General features: G+C 44.1%; 1 protein-coding gene across 3 annotated transcripts in view; it reads right to left on the bottom strand.

Annotated features, from left to right (window-relative positions):
* Positions 1-7,496: 7,496 nt before the first annotated feature.
* TMEM100 (transmembrane protein 100) overlaps positions 7,497-19,476 on the bottom strand; it is a 58,217-nt gene continuing 46,237 nt past the window's right edge. The window contains exons 1-3 of one of the 3 annotated variants that reach the window (XM_075440976.1): positions 14,894-15,082; positions 11,926-12,104; positions 7,497-8,660 (exon numbers count right to left, since the gene is read on the bottom strand). In XM_075440976.1, coding sequence (XP_075297091.1) covers positions 8,194-8,660; positions 11,926-11,938 — 480 coding nt within the window. In that variant the 5' untranslated portion in view covers positions 11,939-12,104; positions 14,894-15,082 and the 3' untranslated portion in view covers positions 7,497-8,193. Of the gene's footprint in view, positions 8,661-11,925; positions 12,105-14,893; positions 15,083-19,476 lie in introns of those variants that run through there. The other 2 variants (XM_075440978.1, XM_075440977.1) reach the window with 2 other exon arrangements.

Raw genomic sequence — 19,476 nt, 5'->3', positions numbered from 1 at the left:
GATACATCATGAGCACCAATAGTGAAAGCCTTCCCAAGCAAGTTGCTAATGTGCTTCAGTCCTGCTCCGGAGAACTTATCTCTGCTTTAACATTAATATGAGCAAAATACACATGTCCACATGGATCCTCCCTGATTTTTTTTTGTCCCATCCTGAGCTGCAGGCTTGATGCTTTCATTTCTGGTCACTTCGAAGTCCAACTGTACTTTTGTGTGTCTGGAGATAAGTCCCTCCAGTCTCACCTGGCTTGATCAAGCAGCCTGGTCTACAGTGAGGGAGAGGTGGCTGCTCAGAAAAGCCAACTTAGCCCCACTGCTCTCAGCACACAGTGGGGCAGAACTTGAGCAAGTCAGTGAACGTGATGGGAACGCTGTGCCCAACACTGATGGTTTACATCTTTCACTGTAGTTGGAGCTGGTGGCAATTGAAGCTACAACACTTGTCATGTCCCAGCTACTGTGACAGAGGAATTGAAATATTTTGCCAAAGGAAGAAAAGCTTGTTTTCTAGGTTGTTGAGGGCTTTTTTAACTTTAAAAAGGCAAATTAAATTGTTGATCTTATTACACTTAAGCACTCATCTTGCAAGAGCTGAAACGTTAGCAATAACTTGACCGTCTTTCTGGTCTTTGCACAGGAATTGCATTATTCACTTCAGCAATTTTGCCTTTGGGCAAAAGGGTAAGGGGTAACAGGATGGTTTGCTTCAAGCCTGGATTTCATTAAACTTAAGCTGTACCAGTTTTGTTCCAGATCAGGCAACAATTGATCCAGTCACTGGACTTTCTTATGAAAACTATTTACTGGCAAATGCCTAAGACATCAGGATGTTTATTTACAAATTTATTTTATAAGTCAGAGTGATGGCTGAAAGACTCTTTGCTTGTGTGATAGCAGAGGTCATTCTATGAAACACCATCAATTTGTAGGCAAAGAATGAAATTTTGTCTCTATCTAGCTAAAAACAAAACAGAAGTGGCAACACAGAGTGTCATACATAACACACCCCATCAATTCCAGGGGACTAAGCCTATTCACACTAACTGTGTGTCTGACCCCAGCACTCTTAACTGAGGTGCTCTTGAGTAACATGATGTGAAATACAGTGGGATTTCAGCTCTTCCGTTAAATTGAAGATGAGGAAAATGATCATGGCTTGATTCAGAGGAGGAGACACCTCACCACAAGAAGCCAGAACTAGCTGGTGGCATCAGACATTTCTTAAGCATCAGACTGCAAAGGGATTCGGGAGGTGGCGAGCACTGGCTTAGAAACAAACTTCCATTTCAGTTGCAGTCTCAACATATCCAAATTGCAGCCTCAACATATCCAGCCCTTCCAGCAATTATTCTGGCTCTTGGCCACCAGTCCTGGGGAGAAGCTTCCTTCTGGGGAGTGAATTTTTATGCTACAGGCATTAGAAGTCTACATATCTCAGGCTGTTTGCCCTACATGTACTCACAGAAGCATGGGGGGGGGGGTATGATCTTTCCTTTGTCTTTGTTTGTTTGTTTGTTTGTTTTTAACCACCACAGAACAGTTCAAGATATTAAAAAATTTACTAGTGACTTTGGGTTTAAAAATGAACTGTCCTTCAGGAGAGGACAGCTATCTGCTGCACCTTTGACATGAGGAGCATGGGGACTATTATTCCAGATTAACACTCCTGAGTACCTCAGAGAGGAATGGCCATATGAGAACCCAAACAGATTTTGTCACATGTGGTCTGGCAGAGGTGAAAGTGGGAATAAGAAGTATTCCCATTGTCGTCTCTGCACTCTGTCCAAAGTCTGCGAAGGATTTGGGGATGCCAGCTACCCAGATCAACAAGGGGCTGGTGAATACACACTTCAGTTCTCACCATGTCACAAACTGAACCTAAGTCTCATTTAAGCGATGATTTGGGCTTCCCCAACTCACATTTAATCTCCCAAGAGTTTGTCGTGTTAAATACTGAATTGAACTACCTTTCCCAGGGATAATGGTGCAGTATCAGGAGAAAGCTAGCTGCAAAACATTTCAAGCTAATAGCTTATGTTCCCTTGACAGTGCATTTCCCTTGAGAACTGGTGAAAGTTGTTCAATTAAGCTTTTGTGCTCTTTTGGGGAACCTCAGCTAACTCACATACAGCGTACTTTGTATACTTTTTTTCTTTGTTAAGCAGCCATTGTACTATCCACAGCACAAGGAGAGTGAAAGAACAAAGAGCAGCAGGCAGCGAGAATGTGACACCATTTCTTCCCATGCAACTCTGTTGCTGCGGCTCGGCTGGCTGGATGTTATTTTAGTGGCTGTGCATCCCACCCATGCGTTTCTGTGGGCCCAGAAGCCGTGCTGCTGTGACGCCTTGTGAGCTCGAAGCTTATTCATGTTCAGGAATGGGAGGGTCAGGGCCATCGACACACACCAGCATCCTGCTGCCTATTATTTCCTGCCAGTGCTGGCGTCGCACCAAGCCCTAACATGACAGGTGGATGGAGTTCACAAGGAAATAATGTCATGGTCCAGTTTTCCAGGAAAGCTGTTAACTCTGTTCACAAACTCGGGCCTTCAGATTGAAAGGGAATGTGGCTGAGAAGAGGTGGTGAAGGGCTGCTCTGATGTTATTTACTTTTTTTTTTAAAATAGATTATTCACTGACATCTCTTGCTGCAGTACAGAAATCACTACCTCTATATAGTGCCTACCTCTTCAAGAGCAGACTGCGGCTGAATGCCTTATAACTCACAAAACCTCAAGGGCACTGCCTCTGCAAATCCCAAATGGCCATTTTAATTTCAGTCAGATTGCAAAAGATGGTAAGAAATGAAACTTCTGCCCTTTGCTGAGCTAACTGGTTCCTGGGAAACAGAAAATGAGAAGAAATATGAGCTGAGATCTAAGACTGATGTTAACCTGGGGACTCAGGCATTTTCTAAGAACGAAACTGAGGATACAGGCAAGGATGTATCAGAAGCAACTTACGTATTTTTAAAAGTCTCTGTCTTTGAACAAGGCACTTGTGTAAAGCTTTGCTATCCCTCCATGACTTTATGCAATATGTCCAACATTTGCTGCTCTGTGTTCTTCCCTTTCTTTCCTATTTTCCTCTCTGTTTTTGAAGTTGAATACTTTTTTTTCTCTTACTCTAGAAAGCACAGAAGAGTTAAGAAGTTAAAGCAATCAATCAAAAAGCAGTGTTTTTCAAAAATCCCGTGTTTGCCACAAATGCAAATTTTTGGATGCATGAGTTAGGACAATAGGACTCCAACTGGCTGCTCAGAAGAGGAAGGATTAGGTCCTCTGACATGTTAATAGTGACATCAACAACCTGAATAAAAGCCAAAAAATTCAAGTTGATTCTGCAGTTTAAGACCATTGTTCTCCCATATGGTTTAGCCTGTAAGATTTAATCTACAGACAGAGTTTTGCCAGGATTTATAGCATTTTTCATATTATACAGTGCGATTCTTTATATGTTAATGTACTTTTATGTATAAAAGCCCTTTGTAATTGATGAAGATATATACTGACATAGCTAAAATATCCTACAATCTAAAGACATCAGAGGTATTGGAAATACATATGTAAAATGATAGCTGCCAATATTGTTCTGCTCTTCTTATTTTGGAACCTGTTGTAAAAACATATTAGTAGAAACCTGCTAATAATATGCAACAACCTCCATGCCAGATATTAGAAGTGCAGTAGCCCTGAACTTTGACTCTGCATAAGCAAAGCTGAGGGATGAACACGGGCTATTCCAGAGGGCTTGTTCCTGGCCTGACCCTTCTGGATCCTGTTGAGACTCTCAGGCTTTTCTTCGTTCCATACTCTGAGTCTTGTTCCTGTTCTGTGGAGCTGCAGTAATATTGTACATTCATTGTTTGGTAACAGGAGCTCTCCCAAGTGTCCAAGGCAGAGAAACTTAATTCTTGACACAAGTGCACAAAACTAACCTTTCTCTCTCTCTCTCTCTCTTTTTCTTTTTTATTTTTAAAAAACCTGGCAAATTATGGTATTAGAACCACAGTCACATACAAAACATAACACGTTAAGTGACTGGGGAATCGTAAATTGGGCGTTTTGACTTGAACAAATACTAAGCATTGTCATACCAAACTGATTATTATTTTAAAATATTGTCCCAGGCTATAACCGGCTTTGTGTACAATAGCAATACAGGGTGTAGTTACAGACACAATTTCCTGTGCTTAGGTTTTGAATTTATTATTTAAGATCCCTGTAACATTTGCCCAGTACACCAGCGCAATTCCCCTATTAGATAATTTTCTATCCTTGTAAGGGCAATTTTGCTTGCGCAATGCTGCCAGAGCTTTCAGGAAGGGAGAGACAAGCAATTGTGACAATAAAATTTGCATCAGATCCCACCCAACCTCTCCCAGAACCGAAATACCATTTGTCGCATTCAACGCCTTTTCACACCAGAAGGGAAGGTGTTTCTCAACTGGGAAGTCATTGTGATCTCCACAGGGTTGCATCCTCCAGGCTGACTTTTGCCTCTCAGATTCCCATGAGAAACACCAACCAGTAACTGTGGAGTTCCAAATGGCTTCATATCAAAGACTTGGTGGATTACACGACCCCGCATCCAAGCATGAAACCCCAAATCAATCCAGTTTAGGTCCTGGGGTTCAAAAGCTGAAGCAGAAATTCTGCTGTTTGTAGCTGACCAGTTTGAGGGAATCGATCCTTGTAAAACCATTGCAAATGTGCCCTTGTAAAAAACATTTCAGATCTAACAATATCACCAGTTTCTGGAAAAATAAAGGTGCTAAGCTTGCCACACTATACTCACATAGCACCTGTCCCAGAATAATTGTTTTTTAAGGGCTGAAAAGAATGTATTGTTCTTGTGTTGGAACCAAGACAAAGGGTGCAGGGAGAGAGAGGATAGTAACGAAAATGTCTCTAGTGTAGATTTGCAGGAAGAAAAAACATAGACTGTGAGACTTGTGTTGGATGTCACCACTGGTCATTCAGAAAAGATGCTACTACTACTTCAGATTGTCCCAAAATCAATGTACACAAATCATGGTGGAGAAGTCTGTGCCAGTTTCTAAGGCCATGTGGCAATTTAGTGATGAAACACATGAAAACATCTTCAACAGCTTGAGGTCTCTGACTAAACTGTTCACAACCTCTGCCTTGCTCCTGCAGGACACCAGAACCAGGCACTGGGACTCCTCTCCATAAAGTCACTATTTTGATTATCTGAATAAAGGACAAACAAAAGTGAATTCCTGCACAGACTTTCACTCACTGCTTGATATGAAGATGCTTGTGCATGTACCTTGTCTCATTAGCATACAGCCGATGCTGCCGAGCTCACCAGTGTGTCCTGTGGCAGCCCCATATTACTCAGAGGCCTCTCAACCTGTCAATTAGCTGGTATTATGGGACACCAATGTTGTATCTGAAGCTTTGCTATGCTAGCAGATCATGCGTAGGGTCATTGCAATGCTGTTTGCCACTGCTTACACACCGCTTTATGCCTAGATTCCCCACAATTAGCAAGGCAGAGGGTGGTGCAGGCACTCTGCTGTGTCCTTGTATATGCAGTGCAAATATGAAAGAAAGCAGGGACAAGGGAAAGGAAATCTCCTCTATTAGCAGCAGAGCAACTCTTATTCACTCTTATTTACCCTTCCTGAAAAAACTGCTCCCAAAGCCCTACTGCCTCCGTTTCACTGAGTTTGGCCTTTTCTTTTGACTTGGAGCAGAGCCTCACCTTGCACCTCTACTTTCCTTCCACACGCCGCATGCAAGCTTGCCTGTATCACAGCAACGGTGAAGAGAGGACCCACATATGGGAAAGTCTTCTGAAGAGGGCAACAGGCTGCTTCTGCTCTGGAGTCAGCCTGGGAATCATGGGGCTGAGCTGCTACACATGTGTAGTGGAAATCACTGCATCTCTACAGCCCCTGCAAATGCTCTCCTCGGCAGCCTGCAAAATTCCACTGAGGAAAAAGAAATGGGGAGGGGGAAGAAGGAGTCAGGAAAACTATTGTGTTCCCAGGGGGGACAGGGAAATAAATAGCCCTTTTTAGCTTATCCAGCTTTGCTAATGTCAATCACTTTTCTCATTTTAAACAGGAAATACACCACTTTAGTCCACCTGTTCCATTATTTATCATGCTATGCATTTCCCATGAATTGTCACTCATGCAAAACCTGTACATCGTAAGGGGACACCCTAATATTTTTAATGACCTTAAGCAAAGTGATTGACATTAGACACCGGTGTCAGATGTTCTGGTGACGCAACATGTTCTCCTAGCAGTAGGAAAGCTTCCTGCTGCGATTAAGTTAGGGCTATGGAAGTGCTAAAATGTGTTGTCAGCTTTCCTCTGATGCAAGTGATTTTATTATAGCGTCTGGTAACCACGGAGTGTGGCAATGCAAATACTGACTCCAAACATCCCCTCCCATACATATAGCTTGCTCTATTTAAAACACGAAGTGCACTTTGCAAATCCAGGGGTAAGTTATGGATGTAATAAGCTTAAACCATGGAGGGCAGAGGAAAAGGCGGCACCAAAGCCAGAATGCGTGGGTGATTTCAGCCGGAGAAGCACACAGCTCCAAGATGACCCACAGAAGGCTATCCACTGCGGTACCTGTTCAGCAGGTGTGCTCTGCACCAGCATCGCCATAGACGTTGTGGATGCCAGAGGCTCCGGAGGGCAAGGAGGAGGCATGCTAGCACAGGCCTCGCTCACTGTAACAGTGGAAAGCTGGCCCTTTTGAGTCTGGAGAAAGTAAGGAAAACAAACAAACAAACAAACAAAATGATAGAGAGAGAAAAAAAAAAAGAAAGAGGACTCCATGCAGCTCCTCTGCCTTTCGATACCCTCATACATGCTGGGGTGGAAGTCTGTGACTTGGCTCAGCACCACTTGTCCTTCAACATACAGATGAAGAAATAATATTCTGGTTTGCTTCAGTTTGGGACCAGCCCCTCAATTATTCATTACCTGAGAGACTCTGGAAGCCCTCTAGAACACAAGGGTTACAGGATCAAACATCTCAGACACTCACGGGGGACACTTGGCACCTGCTTCTCATGCAGATTTGCAATCCCAAAGCTCATTCAGCAAACACTTACTACACAGATGATTTTGCTTCCACAAGTAATTATTAATAGTTGTGTCTAAAACTGACTATGCCAGTAAGTGTCTGCGGAACTGACCGTTATGATTTTTCAATAACTGAATTGTTAATCAAGCTGCAAGAGGCATGGGCTATCAAACCAAAATCCATAGTCTACAGAGATTTTTGGAAGAGCTCAGCAGTACATATGTTCACAATTACTGCCACAGGTGTTGTTCTACAAAAATAGAATCATAAAGCAGTCAAAGTTGAAGATACACGCTATCTTGATAGCAATAAAAAAAAGATTTTCCAAGGGTCTAGCAGCACTGAATATTATTTTAATGAAATTTACTTTTTAATTTTATAGCAAAATAATCAAAAGTGCTAAACCTGACCACTTTCATTTACAAAAAAAGTCTCATGTTTTAAGCTATAATCATACCTCATTATTTAGGTTAGACAATATAATTACACATTTCTACCTATTTCTATTCAATAGTAAAATAAAATAATATTAGTTGGTTTAAAACAGGGGGAAAGTACCACAGATATTGGGAGGGGAAAGTTACATAAAATATAAGAATCAGCTTATTGAGCAATCTGCACTGTGTTTGGTTGTTATTGCCTTTTTTTTTTTTTTTTTGAGCCACAATCTAAGTCACAGAAAATCTGACCGTAAGCTTGCAGTCACTTCAAATGCTATGACTTCTCCCTTGGTCAAATGTCACAGTGTGTATTTTAAGGAGATCTCTGGCATTTCAAGTCAGTTCAAATTATTTTCTTAGTTCTCACAAGTTCCCTTTCCAACATGATCAGCATGTTGGAGAACACAGTTATGATGATTGCAGTTATGACGACACTCTTTTCTGTGAAGAAAAAGAGTTTTTTCCTCCATCTTGGAAAGAATCACTGCCAAGTCTGCAGTAAGAAAAGTATTAAGAGCACTTGCAGAGTTTTTAAGAGTATTTCTTAATCCGTTCCATTTTCATTTCAGTTCATTTCCAAAGTTAAATTAAAACCTGCAGTCTCTCCTATTGATAAATAGTCAGGTTGACTTACAAAGGTTCTGTCTTCTGTCCAGCCTTCTCTTGGTTGTCTTTAACCAAACAAGGTTCGCTGATTGGCTACAAGCGCTGTTTGGCTCTCTCGCCTCTTTGCTTTCTTGTTTTGCTGCCTGATTTTCCAGCACACTGCACTAGAAGCCAGCAAAAGGAGTCCTGATGACAAGAGGACTAATCCAAACACTGAGATGATTGATCCATGGGAATTGAAGCTGTATGCCACAGCAGTAACCACAATGCCGGCTATGAGGATAACCACACCGAAGGGAATGGTACAGCGGTAACAGGAGAGTTCTGCTCCCCCTGTTGCTGCAGTCAGCTGGCATTCACTGACAAGAGGGATGGTGGTTATCACACAGTCATTGTTATTACTCTTCTCCGTGGTTACAGAATCAGGATGCTTTGGAGTGCCCAGGATCTCTTTAATAGGTTCGTTTGTCATGTTGATTGTCTTCACTTCTTCAGTTCTTAGGCTAGAGCAGGCTCTGCTGAACACGCATTGCACTGTGGAGAGAAGAGCACGAGTTCAACTCAGAAGCATTACCATTATGTGACAAATGCCTGACACAAGAGTATCCCCCTTGGGATCACAAACAAGCAGACACTCTCACCCCAGAAGGATTTACGCACAAGTTTCATTGTAACACTACTGATTGTGGAAGATCTGAATCAATTCTTCTCATAGTCATGAGCACATGCATAAGTGCTAGAAAGAACAGAGTCACAGACCGAGACAGACACCAACCTTAAAGTGTTGTTGGCCAAATCCCAGTTTAACTTACATCCTGAAGTCAGTATTTCTGGATTTAATTTAGATTTCAATAGCATTACATCTTCTTATGAGAAGGTGAATTCCACAGGCTGTTTTAGCTAAAAATTCTACTCTTGCTCACACACTTTTTCAAATTGTTTCTTCATATTTACACCTGCACACACATTACACAGATTTGCTCCAACGCATATCACAATAACATGGGCAAGAACTGGCCCATCAAAAAACAAGACTGAACAGCAAACCCCTTCTCAAGACAAGTGCTACTTAAGCAAAAAAATTCAAATGGTCATGACTAGGTACGCATGTGGGGGAAACAGGGATGAAGACAGTCCTCTGCACTCAGCAAAGGCCAGCTGAAAGCTGGTGAACCTACCGTTACAGCAACATCAATGCCAGACTGTCAGCTTGCCATTTAAATTGGCTTAATGCAAAAGTAAAGGGTCCCTTATAAACACATGAAACCACATCCATGTTGCTGTGTGGGAGGGAGATTTACAGTCATATTCACTCATCCTATTTACAGTAGGTTGCTTTCCTCCTGTCTCCGTATTTTATACACACTCTCAATCCTACAGACAGCACGCACAGTTTGATTGCATCTGTTTTATGAGGCAAAATAGCTTTAGGCTCCGTGGAGCCCATTGCAGAGCTGGAGTCCACATGCTCAGGGCCAGACAAGCCCATGGCTCTCCGCTACCACAGGCTGCTGTGACAGAGACCTCAGCCATCTCACTGGGACTGTGGTGGCGTGGGGGCTGCCCCGGAGCCTGCAGTGAGCCTCTGACAATGCTGAGGCTACCACAGCTGAGCTGCCTTGGACCAGGCTGTCCTCCCAGTGTGCCCTACCACATGCAACAGACTGGGACACTGGGGAACCACTGGGTTTTCCTGCTGTGAGTAGCTCACAGGGCTCTTCCGCCACTCTCTGGTATGGGCTGTGTAGCTTTTGCTCTTATGAGCAGCATGATACGCAGCTCAGAGAACAAGGAAGAGCACTGGCAATGCAGTAATGCTTTTATCACTTTTATCACCTTCACATCTGTGACTAGGAAGTTAATTGCCAGATACTTGTATTCTCCTTTTCCTTTCTCACCACTCCCACCCTTGTTGCTAAGATATACTTGTCCATTGTGGAGAGCCCTTGGTTTTGTATCTCAGTACCTCATATAACTGACTGCATGTTTTGTGAGAAAGAGGATTTCACTGTTTTTAAACACGGACACAAACAGGCTATACTCTGTATCTAGTCAGAGAGTTTGTTTCTGAGTTTCCTTGAACCCTAATGAGAGAAGGAAAGTTCAGATCTGGTTTGACAAAGCTCTTGTTCTACTCCTCTAAGGAAGAGCTCCATACTGTATGTTGCTGTACACAGCTATCTTGAGGGCTCAATCCTGCAAGGGGCTCAGCAGCTACAAGACAGGGCAGCCTTTCCCTCCCTCATGACAATGCTGAGCTCAACACAACCAAGCACACACTGAGCACTCACACTGACAACGAGGCAATGGGCACAACCTGAAAAACAAGAGGTTCTGCCTGAACATCAGGAAACACTTTTTACTGTGAGGCTGACTGAGCACTGGAACAGGTTGCCCAGGGAAGTTTTGGAGTCCCCATCCTTGGAGATATTCAGAAGCCATCAGACAGTCCTGGGCAGACTTCTCTAGGTGACCCTGCTTGAGCAGGACAAGAGGTGGACCAGATGACCTTCAGAGGTCCCTTCCAACCACAACCATTCTGTGATTCTGTGTTTCTGTGAAGGTACTTAGTACCTCCAAGGGCAGAAAGGGGATCTGATCAGTGCTTGTCAGACAAAGCAAATGTATCTGTGCTGACACCTTAGATATCCTAGGTTCTCCTAGGCTCTGTTGCTTTGTCCTTCGAATCATAATGCATGATTAAGCACTTTTATATCAGTTGAAAGAGCCCAGGCAAGCCATGGGGTTGCTCTAGAGCGTCATCGATCTTTCCCCACGTGGATCTGAGCCCAAGTTCTGCATTTCCCATAATGCCAGTGAGACTCATGCTCGTGCCATTATGTTGCTGCATTACTTATCCACAAAACATTGCAGAAGTTCAGCACAATGGGAGAATGCGGTACCCAAATGGCACCTTTTTTCGATCTTACCATTAGCCCTGTTCAATTTCCTCAACATTTCATCATTAAATTTGAGGCAGGTAAAAAATTACCATTTTCCATATAAAAGGTCCACTAGTTCGAAGTACATTATAATAACTATTCAAAAGTCCAAGTACTCTAAAAGTCACAGAAATTGGGAAACTTCCCAATAATTTGAAAAGGCTTTGGATTTGATTCATAATAAACATGATTATTCTGAAAAACTTTAACATGAAATAAAACTGTATTTACTCCTGCCTCTAGAGTCCTTGTCCCTCTGCTTCAGATACATCTCCAATGAGCACAAAATCTCTTAGATATCTTGTACAGAGATTTATGAATAAAGAAGATATATTTACACAGTCAAAACTAACAGGAATTTTTAAAAACGTCTCCTAAACTACCAAAATTCAGTCAATGGCAAAATACCTGTTGACTTCTGAGAAGCACAGTTCTTGCCTGTAACAGGATGTAAGCAGACAGGCATTCAGATAAAACAAATAAACCAACCTCTATTGAAATACTGTAAGTTAAATAAACAACAGAACTTATTTGAAGTGTGAGTAAAGGTATTCAGCTCTAGAAAACAGGGCACTAGATCCTCATTGCCAGCAAAGTCTCTTCTGACTTACGTCAACAGGTGACTTGGTTCAAGTTTCAGGGTAAGAAATTTAGGCAAAGATACCCGGCAACACCAGCATCCTCTCACTAACCATACTAGAAGTACTGTCTCAGGGAGCTACTTTGACTTGGAGGAAGAATGTGTTCCCGTGGCAATCTGTGGCTAACACTGGATAAAGAGGAGAGGAATGTTTTACCCGCTAGTAAGCATAAATTGAGATTTACTGAAAAGACATGAAATCCATCAGCATACACACCTACCCAGTCCATGCGAAAGCCATCGTAAGAAATCCCTTGGCTCAGCAAGCAGCGGAAGATGTCTCGTATGTCAATTCAAGGCAGAGTCATGCAGCAGTAAGAGCCGCTCCAGGCTTTGAAGTGTCAGATGTTGTTGAATGATGAACTGGAGGTGACAATATTCTAGCATGGAAGTTTCCTACAAGAGAAGTTGTCGGATTTTTATCAACTTCTTCAGAACAAAATGCCTGCATGGAAAACCTCCCGCTGTATGCTGACTCCTGCTCCTAACCTAACTGAAGCAGGAGATGTTCTCCCTCTGGCTCTCCTTGTGGTTTCTGCCTCTTTTCTTGGCAGCAGCCACCCATTTCTGGCCCTATGTAACATTTTCCTTTGATGATGTGATGTCTCAGTGATGAGTGTCACAACCCAGGAAGGTCCCCCAGAAATAGCTAGGCAGGAAAAGGTAATGCACATTAATTTCTGTAGTTAAAAATCTCATTTAACTTATTTTCTATGGCTCACTTCACCATGTGAATCACGATTGGGAATACTTGGAGTTTTGTCTCTTCTATGTCTCCCATTTCTTTGAGCAAATCACTTCATCTCCCTGTGCCTTGGTTTTCCTAGCTGTAAACTGACAATGACAACATGCTTCCCACTAAAAACCCCTTTTAAATACATTCTGCTATAACAAAACCTAAGTAATATAATCCTGAAAACTCGTCCCAGAAAAAAAAGGCAAACTGAGTCCAAGAACTCACTGTAATTAACATAAGTCCATTATATTTACTATTGTTCATTTCTGTTATTGGATTTTTTAAAACAAGATTTATAACTCAAACAGTGACAAGGCAGAATCTGCAGCAGAGCAGTGTGGCAACTTTGCAGACAGAGGAGCAATGGAAATTGTTATCAACTGCAGAAACAGCTGTGAAATCACCAAGCAGCTGGGTAAAACTTATAAAGCAGCAGAGATTTATGTTGCTAATCTTATTCAACATTCCCTTTCTATATGTGCATGACTATGGAAGATCATTTCTACACTGAAGCAGGAGTCCTAAGTGGGGATAAGAAGAAGTCCGTATAATGATAAACTTTAAGGGCTTTTTCTCTTTTTAAGTTATTTAGACCATGCTAATATTTCACAAACACAAACATTTACAGGCACCCACTGTTGCTGTTCTTCTCTAGATGATCCTTGGAATAAGCCTGCGACATAGCTAAAATATATTTAGCTGATTATTGAAGTTAGCTAATAATAAAAAAGTCTCCTTGCTTATCTCCTTGACTGTATTCTTGTGCCCACGACCTTGCAATTAGTTTAACTTTTTGAAAAGTTTGGAGGGAAATGCAGAAAAAAACTCCACTTTAGATAAATAATCTAGACTACATTAAAGCAAAAGCAGCCCCCTGAAATTATCTTGCAGTCAACGTCCACTCATATTACAAGAATGGTTACATTTGTTTGAAAAGCTCTTCCTAGTGCAATTGTGCCCCCTAAGCCACCCTGCTAGCACCAGTCTTTGAACAGATTAATTGCTCTGCCTGCAACTTACTTGTATTTGTCCTTGACTACAAACAGTTTAGGTAATTTTTTAAAATGACTGTCTTTATCAAAAAACCTGACTGATGGAGCAACTTTTTACAGGCAGGATTTCTTCCCTCCTGCTTTTCTCCCTCACCACAAAGCTAAGCAGCAGAAACACATGAAATCTATACATTAAGCTTACAATATTTTAACTCTGAATCATTTCAGTGTGGTGCTCTCTCAGGAGGCTTCAACGTGCTGAGTATCTCTGTGCAAGTGCAAAGAGCTGGTATTTCTTGGCTGCTACAATCCTTTCCCCTTTTTTGCATTTTACTCAGCACCAGTGGGACACATTTAAGTTTTCTGCCTTCAGGCTCTGGACCTGATTCTCTGTATCTTGCATAATATTTCAGACACCCTTTTCTGCTTACGTAAAATTCCAATAAATCATAATGCTTATGCTTCACGCTTGGTTCTGCATTAAAGTGACTACGGAAGACAGCATAAGGAGTCCTTCTGTACTGAGAGGAGAGCCAGAGTTCATCTGGAATTCAACATAGTGTAGTAATCCTGAACACAACCCCGCAGCTCTTCCCCACGTGAACACTGCTGGAAACACAGAACTAGAATTTGTACTTACAAGACTCCAGGATCGAGCCCTGAACCATACAGGGGCAGGAGAAGAACACCTTAGACCCATGCCAACCGCCTGAGCCTCGGGTTCCCCGAAATCTTCATAACCAAGGTTTTAGGTAAAATAATTACCAGATTTCAGCCCTCACACTTTTTTCGTTTTTCAGACGTGGCTGGAGGGTGGGATGGGAGCCAACCAACACCCCCCCCCCTCCAACAAACAACCAAATAAACGTGGTTATCTGCAAACCGCCACGCTCCCGAGCGCGCCTGTGACAGCCGCGTGTCGCGCCTGTCCCCCGCACCTCGCCGACAGAGCAGACACGACCGGGCGAGCGAAGCTCCGTGCGCGCTCGCTGCTGCACAGCCCGCCGGTACCGGCTCGGCTCGGCCCCGCGGGGCACCCGCCGACCGGCCCGGCAGGGAGCAGCTCCCGCCGCGGCGAGCCCGCAAGCTTTGGCCGTGAGGCTGCATCCCGGGGAGAAGCCCGGTGCCACAGCGGAGGGAGCGGGGCTGCGAGCCGCAGCGGGACCCGCAGCCGGGCCGGAGCGGCTCCCCGGAACCCCCGGGCAAACCCAGCCCGCCCCGCCGGCGCGGGCAGCCGAGCCCCGCGCACCGAGAGCCAGCGGGGGCGCGGGCGCCGGGCGTGCGGGTCCAGCGGCTGCCAGCCGAGCCATGCCACGCTGAGCCGAGTCGAGCCATGCTGCGCTGAGCCGAGCCATGCCGTGCTGAGCCGAGCCATGCCCGACCACACTACAGCATAGCATAGCATAGCACGGTATGCCACGCTGTGCCGAGCCGAGCCGTGCCGTGCCGTGCCTTACCTCCCGACTGCCGGACGGGACTGCGGCGGCCACTAGCCCGCAGCACGCATAAGAGTGGGATGCAGCTCGCTGCACAAGGGACTGTGAACAAAGTTCTCGGAGAGAGTGAAACATTTAAGGGATCGGAGCAAACTGAGCGGCGGGAGCGGGCGGGGCGGCCGGCACCGGGGAAGGTCCCGCTCGGCGCTGGGAGGGCGGCCGGGCTGGGGAGGGCTGGCTCCCCGCATGCCCTGCCCCCGCGGGTGGGCTCGGCCGGGCCGGCTCGCGCGCCCGCTACAGGGATGCCCGCGGCGGGGACACGCGTGTCCCCTACCTCGCCAGGTCGTCGCGGCGAGGCTCCGCACCGCACCCCGGCCGCCGCAGCGCGAACCCGGGGCCCGGGAGAGGCTTTTCCAGCCCTTTCTACCCCCCTCCCGCACACCACCGTGCGGGGTGTGCGGCCTCATCGGTATCGCCGCGTCGCGACGGGAGCGGGTGCGGGAGGAGCGAGGGCCCTGCCCGCCCCGAGCCCCCGGGCTGTCAGCGGGGCAGCGCTGGGGCTCTGGCCGGAGCGCAGCCCCCCCACACCCGGTCAGCTCCCCGCTGGCGCTCAGCCTCTCAGGCATTAGCTGAGGGGGAGCACAGTCTGGGGTGACAGCCTTAGAGGGTGAAGTTTTATGTATCATGTAGAAATATTTTAACTGGCTTTCCCATGCTTAAACCACTCATTTCAGTGGAACATCAAATACTGCAGGGGTTTGGAGTGGATGGGTACGGGTATGTGTTATTTTTTACCATGATTTCTGTTCTTTTCAGACAAAAAGCAGACAAATTTTGCTTTTAAGGCTTGTAAAAGGATGTGTTTGAATTTTGCGGTTAAGCTTTCCCAAAGTTTATATTTAAAAGGCACCATTTTATCAATGATTGATAAAAGAGCTGTGCACCAGATGTATTTAATCAGCCACTCTTTTTCTGAAAGCACGCATATGTACTTTTGACTCCCCTTCTAGGGTGAAATCCCGGCCTCACAGAAATTAATAGCAAAACTTCCATCAACTTCACAGGGGCCAGGATTTCACCCTGTGTATCGTCAAGAACTCCCTGGTGATGGAGATCCTGCCAAGGTTCATCTCCTCCAGCTGAATCAGCCAGGGGGTTCTGAAAGTGCTCCACAGCTTTATACAAAAAACTGGCATTTTTTCCCCACTTGCTAGTGTTCCCTCCAAATACATCAGCGTTTCAGCAGAAATGACAAGCAAACTGGATCTGAGAGGAACTGTCATCAGAGGGGACCTCTTGGGCCATTAAGTCCAGTCCTTCCTAATGCAGGCAGTCGTGCCAGGTAATCTTTATTAAACTTCACAGGTTCCACCTCAAAGCAACAGGGTTTCCTACTTCTCCAGCTGGATGGCTATCAGCCTTATTCTGCTGATATCTAGGAACCTCAATCTTGTTTCTAGCTGCTTGTATTCATAGGCAACTATGAATTATGAAAGGTCTTACTTCCAATCATATTCTTTTCAGATGTGGCCTCACCAGTATTCTGCATGGAAGCGCAACTATTTTCCTTTCTCTACCAGAAATACTAAGATTTCATAATTATCCTCTGATTGTTCAGTATATCTGGATTTTTCTCCAGTATCAGTTCCATTTATCACTTTGTATCAGAAACTCTTGCTGTTGGCACATATGTGCATGATCTAAACTTCACCCCACTCCTATTACATCAATTCCTCTCTAGTCCTTCCAGTGTAGTATTTGGTCCCCCTGCGTTGATGAAGGACCTCCCACCCATGCTTACACCATCAGCAGTTTCACTAGTACATTCTTACTTTTCCATGTCAAGTTTATTACTGAAAGTATTACATAAATTAACTCCCAAGACTGATTTTTGAGAAACTAATCTGAAGCACACATAAACAAGCATTGAAGCTGGGCTTGGAATTCACATGTTTCTGTACAAACAAATACCTAACAATGGGCTAGCAAGTCTTCTAGACGCAGTGCAATTGTAACTCCTTTTCGTGAAGCAGAAAAGCTGCAATGGAAAGTGATGGGAATGATGTCTCCCTCCAGTGCTGAGCGATGAGTGGGCTCTCCCTTACAAGGGTGGGTTTGTAGTGCTGAGGCGTATAAGGGTCGAATACAACTTGGGCACCATGCCTCTGGCCTTTTTAAAACGGGGATGACTGACTACCTCTGCCTTTTAAGGTCCTGCTGTGTTCTAAGCATGACTCTCCAAGGATACATAGAAAGAAGTACCAAACATACCCAAAGCAGTATGTTTGGCACCTGTAGAAATCCACTGCAAACAGCTGAGGAAACTTCAGGACATCAGCTGCAGTGAAGGATTACAGGTTCACAATTTTGGACTGCCATGCTTAAATGCTACATAGTTCCCCTTTAGGACCTGCCCTAAATGACAAAAATCTCTTCCCTCTGGCCTTAACACAGCTGCTTCAGAGGAGGTGCAGCTTCAGCGGCTGGGACGATAGGCAAGAAGCCTGTGTGAGTCTGGAACTCATGCAGCCTACTGAGAGAGCAGAGTTTTACTCATAAATTGAGCAATGCTATTGCTCTGCCTACTAAGACACACTTACAATACTTCATGGCTTCTTTTGAGTTTCTAACAGTCTCCTGGGCCTTAACAGCACAGCAAACAGTGACTCATTAATCTGGCAAAGTACAACCATTGTGGACTGCCTATTCAATTAGTTTTTCTTGCCTTTTCCCTAACCCTCCACTGAATTTTCCTTTATTTCATTCCTAAGCCCACACACGGACACAACACACCAGTTGACTGCATTTACTGAAACTTTTATAAAGCATTCTATCAACATGTTTAGTATGTTGTAAATTTATCACGCCATACAGTGTATGTGCTTTGTGATGGGGAATGGAGTCCTCAACAAAGCCAGTTAAACCAGAGAACTAAATCATTTCACATAAAATGCTGGAGCTCCCCTCATTAAAACAGTTCACAGCACAAGGCAGTTCAGCCCTGTTGGTTGATAGCTATGCAAACCACCCACTTTGTGTGTAATCAGGCTCGTGAAACGGATGTGATTGTAACAACAGTGAGAAACCTCTTTGGTGACTAGGAATATGGAAAGGAATTTTCTTTGAACTCGATTAGATCCTACCAGTACTTCAGTCAACATCAGTTATCCTGCTGTGCATTTGAACTTTGTTACTGCCCTGTTCGACTTTCACATAATCTTCCTGCAGCGCTGAAGAAGACAGGACATCTGGAGCTGAAAACAATTATTCTTATCTCCTACCGCTTTCATAATTACATGAAGTCCACATTTGAAGAGCTGCATTCCTTATGTGGGCATGTGCTGTTAATTAACAGAGGGATGTGCCACACCACCAGAAGCCAAATCCTGAATCTTGCACAAGGCGGTTACAGAAGCTCTGAATCTTTAGCCAACAGGGCAGCCTTCTGGCTGAGCTAGGAGGAAGCCTGGTAACAAACACAAGACAATGTAATTTCACCTTAACCGTGCTTTTTGTTAGAGACTATTGCGGTAGGATCCAGCAGATTCAGATGAGATTTAAGTCAGGGTAGGAATGATCTCTTCCCATGGCTCTGCTGATAGAACGAATTCTCGAATCACTGCAGAGGGCTTTTCTTGTTTCTCCACCTGCACTGAGCACCCCAAAGAATTTACAGGGCACAAAAACATGAAGGGAAATGCAGACAAAGAGCTGAAAACGTGATTTGTCCAAGCTCACCTAGCAGACGATGTCAAGAGACATTTTGTAGCTTGCTTCCCTGCTCTGCCAGTAGATCTGGCAGAAAGAGCACACACTGCTCCCTCTCCAAATGGTCAGTCTAATGAATACCGAGCATTGCAGCCAGTTTTAATTGACGCTCCAGCAGTGGAAAGCAAATGATGAGCTTTCAGCTAACCTACACAGGCCATTGATTGAATTACTTCCTTTAAAACAAGCTTCTTTGTAGGCTCTAGACAGCTTGGGAAAATTGGTGTTCCATGGCTGTTGATGCACAGATATGCAGGTTAATGGCCAGAAGCAGCCTTCAGATTATCTTAGCTGACATCCTGCGTAACACAAAGCATTCAATTTTACATTCAGTCCAAGATCCATACTATGAAACCAAAATTCTCTGCTCATCTTAAGTATAGTTTTCAGAAAATCATCAAATCAAGAGACAGAGAATTTGTTTTGTCAATTCATTTAAATGTTACTGTCTTCACTGTTAAAAACTTATGGTTTATTTCCAAATTTTCTAATTTCTTTATGTTAATTTTAAATCTTTGGCTTTTTACCCTGTCTGATGAGTCTTTCTTTGTCCTACTCTATTACAATACTACAATTTATGCACAAGAACTATCTAAAATACTGCATATAGCTAAAATACCCAGATTTTCTCCTACATGAATTCTGTGACATTAAGAGTAAGTCAAGTGTCTGACCTAAAGGGTAGTTAAGAAAGAAAAGAAAGAATCATTGCAATAAGACCAGTTCTCACTATTCCCACAAGAGAGCTGTTCATATATATCATCTGCTTTAGCATCACAGGCAAAAGGAAATGTTTAGAAATATTTCTACATCCACATAAACAGGTTAGGAAAGTA

The sequence above is a fragment of the Opisthocomus hoazin genome, chromosome 21 (assembly GCF_030867145.1).
Source record: "Opisthocomus hoazin isolate bOpiHoa1 chromosome 21, bOpiHoa1.hap1, whole genome shotgun sequence".
In the NCBI taxonomy this organism is placed as follows: domain Eukaryota; kingdom Metazoa; phylum Chordata; class Aves; order Opisthocomiformes; family Opisthocomidae; genus Opisthocomus; species Opisthocomus hoazin.
The sequence above is the reverse complement of the archived record's forward strand: the minus strand, read 5'-3'. Positions and strand labels throughout refer to the sequence as shown.